General features: G+C 51.0%; 5 protein-coding genes across 5 annotated transcripts; 2 read left to right on the top strand and 3 right to left on the bottom strand.

Annotated features, from left to right (window-relative positions):
• Positions 1 to 204: 204 nt before the first annotated feature.
• On the bottom strand, positions 205 to 1,844 carry BD324DRAFT_610691 (P-loop containing nucleoside triphosphate hydrolase protein; the record flags this gene model as incomplete). Its single annotated transcript, XM_022014212.1, has 11 exons — positions 205 to 309; positions 352 to 465; positions 486 to 562; positions 602 to 673; positions 715 to 876; positions 906 to 972; positions 1,022 to 1,280; positions 1,322 to 1,396; positions 1,431 to 1,497; positions 1,538 to 1,607; positions 1,710 to 1,844. 11 exons carry the CDS (start codon positions 1,842 to 1,844, stop codon positions 205 to 207), a joined length of 1,203 nt encoding a protein of 400 aa, XP_021867684.1.
• Positions 1,845 to 3,270: 1,426 nt separating this feature from the next.
• BD324DRAFT_610692 (hypothetical protein) lies at positions 3,271 to 4,130 on the bottom strand (the record flags this gene model as incomplete). The annotated part of the gene is made up of 3 exons (XM_022014213.1): positions 3,271 to 3,642; positions 3,683 to 3,802; positions 3,945 to 4,130. 3 exons carry the CDS (start codon positions 4,128 to 4,130, stop codon positions 3,271 to 3,273), a joined length of 678 nt encoding a protein of 225 aa, XP_021867685.1.
• Positions 4,131 to 4,217: 87 nt separating this feature from the next.
• On the top strand, positions 4,218 to 5,315 carry BD324DRAFT_654233 (hypothetical protein; the record flags this gene model as incomplete). The annotated part of the gene is made up of 5 exons (XM_022018770.1): positions 4,218 to 4,567; positions 4,622 to 4,920; positions 4,964 to 5,031; positions 5,078 to 5,140; positions 5,190 to 5,315. The coding sequence occupies 5 exons, from the start codon at positions 4,218 to 4,220 to the stop codon at positions 5,313 to 5,315; spliced, it is 906 nt and encodes a 301-aa protein (XP_021867686.1).
• Positions 5,316 to 6,124: 809 nt separating this feature from the next.
• Positions 6,125 to 6,628, top strand: BD324DRAFT_585227 (hypothetical protein; the record flags this gene model as incomplete). The annotated part of the gene is made up of 2 exons (XM_022013728.1): positions 6,125 to 6,265; positions 6,461 to 6,628. Coding segments are annotated over 2 exons (309 nt in total), but the record flags the coding sequence as incomplete, so codon positions are not given.
• Positions 6,629 to 9,584: 2,956 nt separating this feature from the next.
• Positions 9,585 to 10,469, bottom strand: BD324DRAFT_654235 (hypothetical protein; the record flags this gene model as incomplete). Its single annotated transcript, XM_022018771.1, has 1 exon — positions 9,585 to 10,469. One exon carries the CDS (start codon positions 10,467 to 10,469, stop codon positions 9,585 to 9,587), a length of 885 nt encoding a protein of 294 aa, XP_021867688.1.
• Between the last annotated feature and the right edge of the window lie 410 nt (positions 10,470 to 10,879).

Here is a 10,879-nt window from a genome sequence, read left to right on the forward strand (position 1 = left end):
CTAGAGGATTAGCCTGATGAGGAGATGAATACGCCTGTCAATCAGAGCCAATTGGTTGTCGGAGCGACTGGGGGCGCGTGGCCTACAGCTGAGTCATTCACAGTGATATCGTCCACGGCCACTTCGATCTGCGGCGCATCCATTCGGCCGCTTCATCTCGGTCGAAACGAGTGCATGCTTGGATATGGTTTTCACCTACACAATTCACTTGCGGTGCACACGCGCCTTCAACTGGGACTGGCGGTGGGCGTCGGTAATAACCTTTTGTATATCCCCTTTCCATTTGCACTCAGGCTGAAGATGGCGCGTCTGCACGGCTCAGTCATATCCTTGCAACGCAGGCACACTCACTTTCTTGGCCGCTTCTTGAAAACGTTGATTCGCTACTTTCAGCTCCTGGACATGAGCTTGTGCGTGACGAGCCAATTTCTCGGCGGCCTTGACCTCTTCCCTCGATTTTCGTAACTCAACGGCGTTGAGCTCACCTCACATCCGCAAGCGAGACTTGCCTCGACCAATAACTTTTCGGCGTCTTTGGATCTAGTATTTTCTGCGTGCTGCGCTATCGACGTGAGCAAAACGACTGTCACGGAGCACCTACCCAGAGTCAAATCCGCACTCATAGCATCAAGCTCGCGCTGCAGATCTCGTGCCCTGTTTACTGCCTCTTGGACTGCGATGCGTCAGCTAACGCTGGCCTCTTTATCAACCGACTTTGAGTGTTCCCAAAGAAATGTTGAGCCTCGGCCAAATTTTGAGCTTCCAAGGCCTTTCGGGCGGCCGCCAACTCGTCGCAAACATTGGCCAGCTTTACCGCCTCGCGACGGGCATCGGTATCGTGTTGAGCTAAATTAGACATTAGCAAGTATTTGGAGTCTGCAAACAATAAGAGCACGAGGAGAGACACTCATCGAGCTGAGATGCGTTTGCCTCAATCGTCCGGGTCATGGCATCGATTCGTGCTTGCAGGGTCTACGTTGCAAGTGAGCGATCTGTGCTCGTTGGGCGAGAGGTTGCTTACCCAGATGTCATCACTTGGTACCATCCCGTCAATTTGCTCTTCATCCCGCAGATCCTGCTCATCTGTAGTTGGCGGAGGTGGCACTGCTTTCTTGCAATTGATAGCAAAATGAAACGCTGCCTTGTTAAGACTCTCGGTTTTCCTCTCCCAGTCTTTGACCTGCACAAGGTGTCCAGTTTGAGAGGCAGAGGTGAATCGACAGGTGACCATGACACAGAGGCGAGCAGACGCCAAAATACAATAGTGAGTGAGCATAGTCCTACAGGCATGAGCACTGCTAACCGGACCATCCTGACTTACAACTCGCTTTCACGTTTCTTTGTAGTCATCCCAGTCTCCGCCAGGTCCCGGAAAAAGGAGCCAAGTGAACCCAGGCTGAAAGGTCAGAGTAAACTAATCCTTAACTCACCTTTCGTTGATCCAAATGGTCTCTGCATCCCTGTCGGTGTCTCCCATGCGCTCCGACCCAGCGAGGTCTATCGGTTATCAGCGGGTCAGCGGTGGAGACCAGCTCACCGACAATAATCCTTCTTGGGCCATCTATAGGTACATCAAGTCCTGCAGTCACCCGATGGACTTTGGTAGACTTATAGACCGGTCAGTTTGCAAATGATTGCGATTGCAGCTTTGAAGTCTTCCGTACGACTCGATGGAGACGATCGACTGGACTCGAATGAATTCAACTCACCAACAAAAGCACACAATGGGACCTCGAGCTTGCGTCGTTCCTATCCGTGCCCCTTGTCTGCCTACGCCCTGCGACAAGATGCAGTACTGCGTCTAGGTCTCCGCGGTGTATAGCGACCGTCGCATAACCGCCCATTTCCCCGGAGGATGAGATTATACATTGCTGAAGGGTTCATACAGCCCGGGGATGTTGTGCAAGCAGATCAGCAGGGAGGTTTTTCGTGCCGCTTTTGCTAGCCTTGCTGATCTCTACTGCTCCAATCCCGATCTCTTGAAACTTGGTTCCCAGCTCCTTGGCAATGTACGCGACCCAGTTTCGACAGGCACCTTGGACGAAGTACGTTTTATCGGAGCCAGATATACCATAGGCGTACAAGACACTCAGCGAGGATGCTACAGGCGATCAGCTCTGAAAGCCAATGCGCAGCTTACGACGATCGAACGGATTCAATACCTTCTCTACGCAGCGTCCCACAAGATCGTCTGAAACATCAACCGAGAAGAATTTGTCTACCGTTGTCAAGACCTGAGGCGGGAACAGCAGATAAACTTGCCAGGTGTTTTGGTCAGTCCTTTGGATGCTTGGTTTGTCAAGTTGAACGACTGCTCTGCCTTGCAGAATGCATCCTTGACTCTACTATCGCCTCCTTGAGACAGTGGGTGGGGTCAAATGAAAACACCAAGGGGTCGTGTAAGTCGAAGAGGGGACATGTTGGTGACTTGGTGAGAGGAAAACTAGCGAACATTCCGAAAAGTGTATCGCAATAAAGTTGCAAACTTTGACAAGTTGCGAACTTGGGGACATTGAAATTACAAACAGCCACGGCTTCGGGGCCCTCATGTACAGGATTTTGTCGTCCAAGCTTCGCTTCTAAGAATGCAAGGCTCTTGCCTACCTTACCTCACGAATGTTCTCCGGAACAACATGCTCGTCATTGGCGTCACACTGTACGCCATATGTACTGTCTCTTATCTCATTGCCAGGCCGCCTCTGGAGTCACTCCTTGATGCGCAGAATGATATCCACGCATTTTGCAGTCGGAGACTAAACTGTCATGCTGGTGGTCACCAGATAAAGAGCTTGGTTCATCAAGAGATAATACCCTATAACAGGAGTCATCCCCCGTTAGAACTTGAGTCCACAAGGCTCCAAATCGCCAATAACGCTCCAAATCGCCAATACCAGCCAGAACTCGCCTGTGCCCCAACCTGAGGCGACCCCAAGCCTGGCCTCCTCATCCAACGAATTCCTTCGCAAGCGTCAATCGCTTCTTGGTGTAGCCATTTTGGCCCAGGAAGCCGATGAATGGCTGATCTCAGTCACGAGTTTCCCTCCATCTAAGATTCCTCTATCGCTGTCAGGCAGTCAGCCATGCCCGTCACTGAGAATTTGTTTTCCAGATCAGGCTAAGCAAATCAGGCCGAGAGAATAAGTGGAGGTGGTGGACATTGGTTAGGAGATGAGGGGACATGTACATATCCTAGCGACGGTCGTGAGAGAAGTCGACGGGCCGGCCGTCTAAGACGGTCAATCGGAGGTGAAAAAGGTAGAGATCTCACCATCAATCAGATGTGTATGCCTTCAGCCAAGCCTTGTAATTCTTGATCATTTCAGTGATCATTTGCAAGTCGTCGGTGTCCATCCTCTCATCCTTGTCGCCGTCGTCGTCATCGTCCTTGGCCTCTTCCAACTCCTTCTCCAAAGCTTCCAATGCAGTCAACGCCTTTTGAAAGTGGGACAGCCCAATAATCACTCCCCTGGTCGCGTTTGTCTGGAGGGAGCAGCTTGCCTGCCCACCACACCCAACACATGATATCTTGCTGCTCGTTGCGGGAACAAAGATATGACACTCGTATCGGTCTCCACACGTTGAACACGCGTCCTTGGGCTCGAGCTTCCGATAATTGTCGGGGTTTCTCTCGACTACTGCACGCTAGATAACATAGGTATGATGGAACCCCATCTGTACCCACAATGTTGTCTACCTTACTCTTGACAGCTGTCCTTTGCTTCTTCCGTGCAGGCTTTGGGTCATTGGAGAGCACCGAGCCTTCCCTCGATTTCGATGCTCCTGCCGACGACTCTTTGGTGTTCTGAGGTAAAGTCTTCATCACGGTTACTGGCATCGTTTCATCCTCATCTTCGCCCTCAAATATGTCGATGACCTTGTAGTTGTTTGGGTCTAAGAGGAAGTTTGACGTCTGCGTGTGACGCTGATGATAAGGACAAACTCACCCTCGTCATGAGTCTGACTTCTAGAAGCTTGTTTGGTCCTGACATTTCAAGGTCCAGCAGACTGAGAGCGAGAGCGAGGTGGCATGTTGGTATACGAGAATGGTATCTAAGGCTTGAGCTAGATGAGGAAGATGGCCGGAGGAGGACCAAGTCTTTTCGGTAACATCGAATAAGGGATGACCACATGGTTTTACCGGCGACACCGGATAAGGTTTTCCCTTCGGCTCTCTATTTCTCTTCTACATCTACATATATCGACCTGGACTATGCAATATGCCAGCTCCTCGTTGTTCAACTTGGTCCGCACCCTTCCCCGCATTCATAAGCTCACTACCACCAGATCATCCTCTCGTCTCTCTGTTCGATCGTATCGTTGATGACATACCAGTGTCTGATAGGCCATCCTGGTCACCACACAACACCTATGATCACCGCGTATCTCCTACAGGACCTGAGAACGTTGGGTTCTGGGCAGCCCTCTGTGCCGATCATCTGGATCGTGACGAAGTCACGCGAAGAGGCATCGGAGATTGGTTCTTGGAGTCGGAGTTGGATCCCGACGGGGAAGTGTCGAGGTGGATGAAGTACGAACTAGGGCTGACTTTGGTGTCGCGGGACTCGCAGTGAGTGTGGCTGTGTGCTTCAAGTGGTTCCCATCCATATGCTGACTATCCTAGCCCGACCTCGTTCCACGTTTGCAGGACCCTTCCTATGTCACTTTGGCCAATCAACCGTTCAGAAGTCGAAATGGCCATCCGCACAATGCTGCATCAACCTTCTCCAGCAACCTTGGCAGATGCAGTGCGAGTCAAGCTCGGGTATATGGATGAGCGGGAGGAACAACAGATTGCACCTGGAGAGGGACCATCCTCAAGCGGTGGACTTGGAGCTCCTCCACTACTACCAGGGACGGAAGACTCAGGAATGATGCCTTTGGACTTTGATACCGCACCCGGAGAGGATCAAGTGGTGGTAAGTAAATATGGCGGTTTGCAAGTCTGTCTTGCTGATCAAGATAGCTAATGATCGATTCATGGACGACTCCATAGAGATGGGGCGACGTGATTCATTGTCATTTGAGGAAGACGTCAGTCGCAACATCTAAAGGCCGCTACCAAGCTCAAGCTGTCCAGATTTCTCCATACTCCGCCGACGCCAGGCAGGACAGAACCCCAAGGCTCGAACCTGCGTCCCTGGTGTGTCGGCGGTGCTTGGAGGTGCCAAATTGCTGATGACTATGGGCAGGAGTCCTTGACTTATGTCCCTGACATGGATCCGGTTCGATCTCTCAGTGGAATCAACATTGTAAGGATAGAGCTCAGGTCACAAGCTCTCAACTCTCCTCGAGAGGCACCAAATGTTGAGCACTAACGACTTCCCAGTACAATTCCCCGGCCCCAGAGCTCCCTATTCAGCTCCGGTCGAGTCAGGTTCGAACGTCGAAGATGAGGGCCCCGTGTTCCAATCCAGATTCTTGAGCGTTGAGAACAGGTCTCAGAGTTTTTTCCCGACTCCCCGAGAGGGAAACCGACGCTGCCGCCATGCGTCTAGACACACGGGCTGTCAGTATCACTATAAAGGATCCGCTTGAAGTATATGTACCGGTCCCTGCTGTATATATGACGATTGACACCTGAGTAATATATATGAACAAATGCAATCCAATTCTCACGGCCGGACTCTTCGAATATTTTCTCGCTCACAGCGTCAACACAAAAGGTCAGCTCTCTAGTCGTTTAACTAGCCGAAACTTGATGTGTCCAGGAGAAAATGAAATCAATTAGCTTGGATTCGGAATAAAAGGTCCCGCAGATCTGCAATCACCCCCTCCTTCCAGTACCATCTGACACCACTCTAGTATTCTCATTTCTGCCCATGGCCACCTATACGACGGCCCAAGACTCTTGGAGATCAAGCTAACTGATCAGATGGATATCCGGTTCGAGGCAGTACATTGCGGAATTCCCTTTGCAGTTTCTTGAGCGTTATGGTGTGGACCCTTGGGATTATATGTTGGATGTGCTATCACTAATAGTGGAGCGTGACGAAGCGGGTCCTTTGACTGTCACAGACAGAGAAGAGGGTGTCGTCTGCAGGGGAGATACTTCGACTGCGGCTACATACGTCTACAGCACTTCTGGTAGGTCATCCCACCGCTGAGAAAATTGATTCACCTCGTTGAGTCCGTTCGCACTGCAGATTCCTCATTGGATATTAGATTTGTTAGAGGACCGGAATACTTCAGAAAGGGACTTGCACCCGTCTTGGATGCTGGCCAGTCTACGCGGTCAAGATCTAAAAGCAGGTGTTCGGTCAATCAGGTACGTGCTTATCGTAATCGGGCTGAGATGTCAGAACCGTTTCCGTATCGCCGTTGGTGTTCGAGATTCGCAAGGTCTGATATCCGATGTCAATTTCGAGTCCTGTACAGCCTGTCATATCGTTATTCAAAGCCGGGAAGACGTGAGTTCTACGACTTGACTTTATTCCGTGTCTAAGGGGCCGGGGTCACATAGCTGTATCGTATCATTCTAGACACTGCCCGAGCGCCTCCAATTTTCCATCCTTCATCCGGCTTGTTGCTCGAGGAAGCTCTTCACCGAGCGTTTGATCGTCTGGAGGTATCATTTTACGCTAAGGTAAGCCTTGTTTGCACTTGCTCGCACTTGGACCTTCCCCTGTAGAAAGAGGAAGGTCTGCGCTGATAGCCCCAGAACGGTGTGCTTCATGTGCATTTCTTCGACGTAAGCCTGCCTGGCGCCAGGATATACCATGGCAAAGCGCTTGGGATCGAACGCTTCCACAGTAGCCCGGAGAACAACCCAGATCATCGGTTATTACTTTGGCTTTATCAACAGTGTAGCATGGCACGGATACGCGGTTTTGCCAGTGGGCTCGCCACACCTGGAAGCAGCGCGGAGGCAATGGACTTCAATGCTTCCTCGTATCCGGTGATTGGCTAGACCCGTAGTCAAAGTCTCCTGTTCTCAGCGCAGTGGCCGCACAACTGAGAGGAAGTTCCAGACTTCTGGCTAGTGAACCGAGTTTTCTCTAACCCAGAATTCTGGCTAGTGAACCGAGTTTTCTCTAACCGATAGTTGTGCTTCCCTGTGCTCGCGGAAATGTATACCGTCTCGTGCCCTCAGGTTCCCGATCAGGTTCCCGAGACTGTCCGCTCTCGCTTGATCACAGATCACTTGCTTTCAATGTGTGTCATTGTGCCGTTCGCTTGGAGTGAGGCACGGTCTAATGGCTCAGAGGGCGGAGCGGTCGCATAGCACCCCATGAGGTGCGATCCTGGGATCTGGCACAGTTTCACATCGCTAAGAGTATGGGATTTTACGGTCTTTGCCATTTATCAAAGCTGTCGCAGCCGTTCTGCAGTTGCGAAGCTTATGATGGCTCATACCGGCTCACTAGATCACACACATCGTTGGTTTCGATATCTGTAAGATCCTAAAAATGCTCAGTAGACTCGCCTGCCAAACACCTCAAATGCACTCGAGAGGCGCTTCGTGCTCTTGCCTACAGACCTTATGATTTGAGTTGCACATCTAGGAGACAAACCTCCCATGGATTGTCAGACTGAGCCTCTATGCTGGAGTAGAGCAAAACAGGTAATCATTGCTGACTCGTTAGTAAAAACGAGGAACTGCGATTGAGCTAATATTCACCATCTTCAGGATCATTGTGCAACCGTATCCGATGTAGGGTTCCCGTCCGGTCGGTCATGGAGCTCACCAGTGGACTGATGAAGCAGAGATTGCATATGGTCAGGAAATTCTACTCGCTCTGCCGTGCCCTTGGTACTGATACTTCGCCAGTGAGATCTCTGTCTCTAGGTTGGACGTCATGAAAAGTTTAGTCGGAGAAAACTAGAAGAAAGCTTAGGCGAGAAGATGAAGGCACGATCTCACCTGATAGTCCTAGTCATACCATCTCTGCTTGCTCTTTGCCGCATGTATGATGCCATGTTGCCAGGACTAGATCTTCGCAATGGCATGCATGGTACTCCGCTTTCTAAATTGGAGGTAAGCGGAGTCATGTGCGCTATAGGATGAGCGACATGTCAGGATCGTATACGCGTACCTTAGCAACATACTAAATCTGTTCATCCCCTGACTCAACCCATCAGCGAGACATTTGAAAAATGCTACAGCCCGAAAGGGGCGACGCATTTTCCGTGCTCTATCCTCGTTCGATGTCAGGAAGATCGTATTTTAACAATCTGTGTGGCGAACAATCCGCGTCCGCTATCAGTCCTGCACCAATTTCGAATATCAAACGGTGTTTGAAATGTATCTTGAATTTTAAGCATGGATATCAGCTCTCGCTCGATCCTATTTGCAACGCGCTGGCCGGTCCCGTTCTGCTCAAAATTCCACGATTGAAAGGTCCAGCTCTCCAGAGAGTGAGTGAGACTGCTGTCGTATCTGGTTGCGGACATTCGGTTGTCCGGATATGGAAGGCATCGTACGGGGAGAATGTCGTTTCTGGAGTCACGCTTCCGACATTAAAGGGTTCGGTGCTCATTTGCCCACACAGGATTCACCGGTTCATATATGCATTCTCTGTCCCTTTTTTAACGACCCAATGCACTCAGTCACTTCTCTGCAGAAACAAGGTCAGTATATGACAGATCGGTGAAAACTTGATACTTCTGCCCAAACACTCTATGTGGACGGTTGAACTGATTCTGGTATGCTACTCTTCTTTCTTGGTTAGTTCATTCCATGTGAAGGCTGTTGGCTACAGCGGCTTAAATACTTGTTTTGCTATTGCTTGGTCGGCCTTCTTGAAACCACTGATGTAGACCAAGTCTCCTCAATCGGTTCCTCCTCTTCACTGAGGTACTCATCACTGGCCGTGGATCCATACCAGTCCTGATCGCCATCATCATCCCCATCATCGGCTCCCTCCTGGGGAGGTGTTGAGGAAGATGGCGACGGTTGAGGGCTTGAGGAGGGTGCAGAGGACAGATTCGAGCTGAGGGGTGCTGACTGCTTCCATGGTGGAGTGACAAAAGAGGAAGGCAGGGAACTCAATGGGGATGACATGGTGTGTGCAGGCCATTCAATGAGATCCAATGAGATCCAATGAGATCCAATGAGATCCAATGAGATCCAATGAGATCCGATGTCAGAGATCTATGGGGATCTTCGGCTGATTTGGCCCTATAGATTGCTCCTGATCCCGGCAGATTAGGCAGTGATGCAAGTGTGGCAGAAAGGGGCGGTTATTCGTTATTCATCCTCGTGGCAGCTTTGGAGGTATCTCAACGTCGGTTCACAGTTGAACAAGGTGATGGCAAGTTTGCGTCCAGCATTGTCACCGTGAAGAGATCTTGCAAGGTGCGGAAGGACCGAGGCCTGGAAGAAGAGGACATCACCAGGGTGCAGAGGGACGGAGAATCCGAGGGAAGGGAGAAGCAAGTGGCCTTGACCGTCATAGTGATCCCAATCCTGGCGGTCCCTTTCCGATCACGAGTAGTGTACTGTAGGTGGCACAATGATCCGCCCTGTCAAGATGGAGCTTCTCAGCCGTCCCCATGTTGAATGAGAGACAGGTCCCAAGGTGTCCAAAGCGTAGGACATGGCCGACTTCATCAGTGGCCAGGTCTTGGGTCAAGATCTTGCCAGACTACAGCCCTTGTCTGAACTGGGTGCTGATTGCGTGGTGTCTGCGCCATGTTAGTCGGTCGATGTGGTTTAGGACGCGTTGGACTGGTCCATTGGCGAGCTTGTCGACGGATCGGAGAACATGGAGCATTTTCTGTCGTCTGACCTGTTGGGCTGAGGCTGGACCACGCTTTTGGAGGAGATCATTGGTGACCCATGGTTGGTTGAGCTGGGAAGATCGAAAGAGGACTCCGGCATGGAATGGCTGGAATTGAGCATCGGTCCGTCTGTTTCCCTTGACACTGACCTTGCAGCCGGAATCCAATGCGTCATGAACCGAGTTCCAGATGGTGTCCTGTGTCTGTTGGCTGATCAAGCAGGAGACTCTGATCGCCCAATAGGATGGTCGCTCTGGTGTCGGGATAGTGGATGGGATGAGGATATTTCGATGGGCCGGGAGACGGGTGAGTTGGACATGGAGTCGGCCATTCTCCTTCAAGACTCGGGAGAGGATCCTCTCTATGGTGGCAGTGTTGGATCGAGGGTTCATGGTGTAGTATGCTTGAAGGTCTGGTGGATAGGAAGACGGGGAGAGGATCCATGGGTGAGTGGCGTGTGGGACCAGGACGAGTTGACAGAGCTGGGGATCTTCCTCTGCTCTGAGATCGTTCCAATCCATACCAAGGTTCTGCCTGACCGGAGGAGATGAATCAAACAGTGTTGAGGGCGCAATGGCCTCGACTTGAACAAGCTGAGGAAACAACGTCGACTCAGGTGTGGGCTTGCCATGGGACGGGAGTGAAGGACGCTCATGAGCTATTGGATGATCGGTGCATGTCACTATCCACTGCAATGCTCGAGATTCCAGAGGTGACCACGGGTGGGGTATTTCATCTTCAGTACCCATCCTGGTGGTCATGCGTAGGGTTTGGGAGGTTTGACTGTGACTGATGAGAGGGGAAGAGGAGAGGAACTTGCTGAGACCCCATAGCCCAGGGGTGAAACGGCGGTGAGTACCGGCCCACTTGGTTGGTCTGACGGATCTTTTGTTGATTTTTGGCCTAGTGATGACCGGTGAAGGTGATGAAGGTGATGAAGGTGATGAATGTGTTGAGGGTGATGATCGGTGATGACCCGTGATGGGGTGTAAATGGTGGTGGTGGCAGTAGTTGAACGGGAGTGGGCCAATCAGGCTATAAAATTCCAGCCAATTGACAAACATTGATCGTCTGTTATGCTTTGGACACTCGATGCACACGAATAATAATGTCGCCATTGATGACATTGGGTCTTCTGCTCTCTATATAGTTCATACTA

The sequence above is a fragment of the Kockovaella imperatae genome (genome assembly GCF_002102565.1).
Source record: "Kockovaella imperatae strain NRRL Y-17943 chromosome Unknown BD324scaffold_25, whole genome shotgun sequence".
In the NCBI taxonomy this organism is placed as follows: Eukaryota; Fungi; Basidiomycota; class Tremellomycetes; order Tremellales; family Cuniculitremaceae; genus Kockovaella; species Kockovaella imperatae.